Below are 3,694 nucleotides of genomic sequence, written 5' to 3' on the forward strand. Positions count from 1 at the left end.
GTGGGAGCAGAATATAATTATAGTGGGGAATGTGATTACTTCTCCTCGAGATATAATGTGGATCTATGGCATCCATGCTTTGTGGAAGCAACGGATCACGTTGAGATCCTGGAGGCTCGAAAGGTAGCCTGGGTTGAACTATTTTAAGTGCGAGGATAGCATTGAGCTGCTGATTGATTAAGTGTGATGCAGGAGATATGTCGGGCTTGGAGCTGCTGCAAACGACTGGGGGCTTGGAGGATGGCAGTGTAGCAGAAGCAACAAAGCAGCCGTGGTCTACACAAGGGGTGGTTGTATCGGAGCTGGCTCTCGACGTTAGTACTGTGACGAGAACGAAGAAGAGCGCAGATGATTGCCCATGCACTCCGCCAGATCATGCAGACTGTCGCCAACTGCGCTCTCGCCTCTTGCCCTCTCGAAGCCCCACCCCAACTGCCGCCGCTGCTTCTCCTAGCGCTGCCGGTGAACTGCGCCACACACCGCATAATCACCGCGAAGAACATGTAAAACAATTGCTCTTTGTCTTCCTTACCAGATGACATGTTGCATCTCAATAAGTGTTATTGCCCCCCGCCCCCCCCCCCCCCCCCCCCCCCCCCCAAAAAAAAAAACTCCTCTATAAATATTTCTTTATCAACAAAAGGACAAATTTCTCTAATTTGTAACTTCTTCTTTTTCTTTTTTTTTTGTCTATTATGTGCTCACCCCATCTTTAGTTCAATCAACATCAAATTCCTATCATTGCATAGGTGATAAAAGTAACGTTAACAGTGTCACAGAAATGGCATCCTCTCTCTAATTGTTTTTATGCTTTATCTTTGCCTTGTAGTGTTTCACACCTCCACCTCTCTCTCTCTCTCTCTCTCTCTCTCTCTCTCTCTCTCTACCATGGGCCACTCCTACACACTACAATAGAATGAGGGTCTAGCGCAACAAAAATAGCAACATTTTTATAACTAGAAGGGTAGGGAGATGCCGGGCTATTTTCGCTGCAATGGGTTCGCTACTAAGTAGCGATACTTCGTTGTCTTGCAAGCGAAATTACGCTGCTCACCAGTGATATTTCGCTACTAAGCAATGAAAGCTCTGCACAACAAAAAAAGAGCTGGGGTAGATTGGGGAGTCTGCATAGGACTCCCTAGTCTGCCCCAGCTCTTTTTTTAAATTAAAACAGTCACAATTTCGGTTTTATGACACAAACACAAACATAAGAAACACATAGATTGTGGAGAATGCAATTGAACCCAAAATTTATTATATTTCACAAAGTGTTGGGCCTTTGGCTATATATGCATAAAATGTTTACAATGAAGAGGTATCTAATTGGAATCCTTATCAGATTCCAAGTGATCATCATCATCATCTTCCTCTTCACTTGCTTGGTGAGCTTCATGCTCATAATCAAGATCCTCCTCTTCATCGTCCCCTTCATCCTACATACATGCCATCAAGCGCAAGGGAAGCAAGGGCATTAAAATACAATTAGACGTAGAAAAGAGAATGGTTTAGGCTCACTTACCTCTTCTGCTTAAGTCCCCAAAACGGACTCATCCAAGCGTATGCCGCGCATACGCATCCACACCATAATTGGACGAGGGGCTCTATACCCATAGTCGTACTCCTCCTTTGTTGGGTCACGCCCAACAACCTCCTTTGTTGGGTCACACCCAACAATCTCCCCCATAATTGGATGAGGGGCTCTATACCCATAGTCGTACTCCTCTTTGTTGGGTCACGCCCAACAATCTCCCTCTACAAAAAATAATTAAGAAAATATACAATTATTTAAAGAAAACAATATAGTACAAAACAAAACGAAAGAGGAGAAGAAATGATTACTTCGAAACGAGCAATAAAGGAGGATTTTTCGTCGGAGCCGAAGTGTGAAGCCCCTCGCTTCCGTAGTCGGGAAGCACTTGCCGCCGCTTGTTATTGACAAGCACCTGGGGGCTTTCTCACGAAGCTACGTGCATGCCTCCACTCCTCAGCCGTGCAAACGCTAGGCTTCTCCAAGTTATTCTCAATTGCTCTCTTGATATTTGCTCTCCTATTAGAGAGCAAAAGCTTGATTCGCCTCTTCATCCACTCCTCAGAGAAGCAAAGACCCGCATGTGGAGCAGGGAACTCCGACTTAAGCACATCGATAACATATTGCTTTGAAAGTTCATCTTGTGCTTTTCACTTTTTGAAGGAGTTCATGAACTTCATGTTTGCAAGTACATGCATGCGGTTCATATCTTGCTTTTCTCGTGCATCCATCACGAGGGAACCATCCACATCCACGTTATATGGTAGGATGCGTGGATCGAATGGTGGAATGGGTCTCCTATGGGCTGGCTCTCATAATGTGTAGATAAAGCGGCCCTCTCTGTTGGGGGGAGACACATCGAGAGACCTAGTGCTGTTTTTGCCAAAGCAAAAGTAGCTTGCTCCCCCCCTCGCTAACACGTCTACTTACCCCCCCAGACTCCCTACTACGTCATCATCGTAGTGAAGATGGATGTGAGTGAGTGGGGGTGGGTCTAATCAAGGAAGGTGGTGTAGGCTCATCACATAACCATATCGTGATGGGCCTACACCACTTGGCCCCGCACCTATCAAAGACGTGGTCTGTCCCGACTGAACAAGTGGGGTAGATTGCCCCCATGGCATCAACTGGCCAAGTGGGGTAGTCTGCCCCCATGGCGTCGATTGGCCCGATTGTAAGCTCGCTTGCATATAAGATTAAAAAATAAGACTTATAGAATGCATAAAAGATTAAATTTGTGTATGTGAAAAGGGTTGATGGAACCATACCTGTGTCTGAGTAAACTAAGACCAAGCTTGCTGCCCATATCATTCATTTATAATAGATAGCAGATTTGCTACATCAGGGTCTTATGATGGGTCGATCGAGATTGTTGCTACATACATGCATGAGGAAACAAAATATGATTGCTCAAACAAAAACCATGCTTAAAGCTTAGACAAAAAATACAACATGTGATATTAGAACATTGTGAAGACCTCCTACAATACTGCTTAGACAAGCAGGGTGGACAGTGCCCCTTTTGGATGATTTTGAGGACTTTCCACATGCTCCCCACTATTAAAGCCAAAGGAAAATCCTCTTTTACAAGAGAAGGATAGTGAGAAGATCGAGGAGTCTCCCTCCACTATAACCACCTACTCGCGGATGGCCACTCCTAACATGACATAAACAACATTCTAGATGGCATATAACAATGCCCCATATCTCTATGCATAAGTCCATTTCCTAAACCCAGCACCCAAGGGTGCAATAAACATGAGGTTGAATGAATAAGGATGCTTACCTCGACAATGTCAAGCCAACCAAGAGAAAATAACAACACAACCTTAGACAAAAAATATAACATGTTATATTAGAACATTGTTAAGACCTCCTACAATACTACTTAGACAAGCAGGGTGGACAATGCCCCTTTTAGATGATGGCTTCTGAGGACTTTCCACACACTCCCCACTATTAAAGCCAAAGGCAACTTCTCTTTTACAATATAAGGATAGCATGAGAAGATCAAGGGCTTCCCCTCCACTATAACCACCTACTCGGATAACCACTCCTAACTTGACATAAGCAGCATTCTAAATGGCATATAACAATGCCCCATATCTCTATGGATAAGGCTATGCATACCCTATGCATTGCCTATGCATACCCTAAGCATACCCT

General features: G+C 44.5%; 1 protein-coding gene across 1 annotated transcript; it reads left to right on the forward strand.

The window, feature by feature from the left end:
- On the forward strand, positions 1-656 carry LOC147638645 (uncharacterized). The gene is made up of 2 exons (XM_086796121.1): positions 1-123; positions 193-656. The coding sequence occupies exon 2, from the start codon at positions 198-200 to the stop codon at positions 537-539; it is 342 nt and encodes a 113-aa protein (XP_086652247.1). The 5' UTR covers positions 1-123; positions 193-197; the 3' UTR covers positions 540-656.
- The last annotated feature ends 3,038 nt before the right edge of the window (positions 657-3,694 follow it).

The sequence above is a fragment of the Cibotium barometz genome, chromosome 5, assembly GCF_041138505.1.
Source record: "Cibotium barometz isolate CiBa-2024 chromosome 5, ASM4113850v1, whole genome shotgun sequence".
In the NCBI taxonomy this organism is placed as follows: domain Eukaryota; kingdom Viridiplantae; phylum Streptophyta; class Polypodiopsida; order Cyatheales; family Cibotiaceae; genus Cibotium; species Cibotium barometz.

Coding starts and splice junctions, on each gene's coding strand:
- LOC147638645 (XM_086796121.1), top strand. CDS start 198: ATGTCGGGCTTGGAGCTGCTGCAAACGACTGGGGGCTTGGAGGATGGC.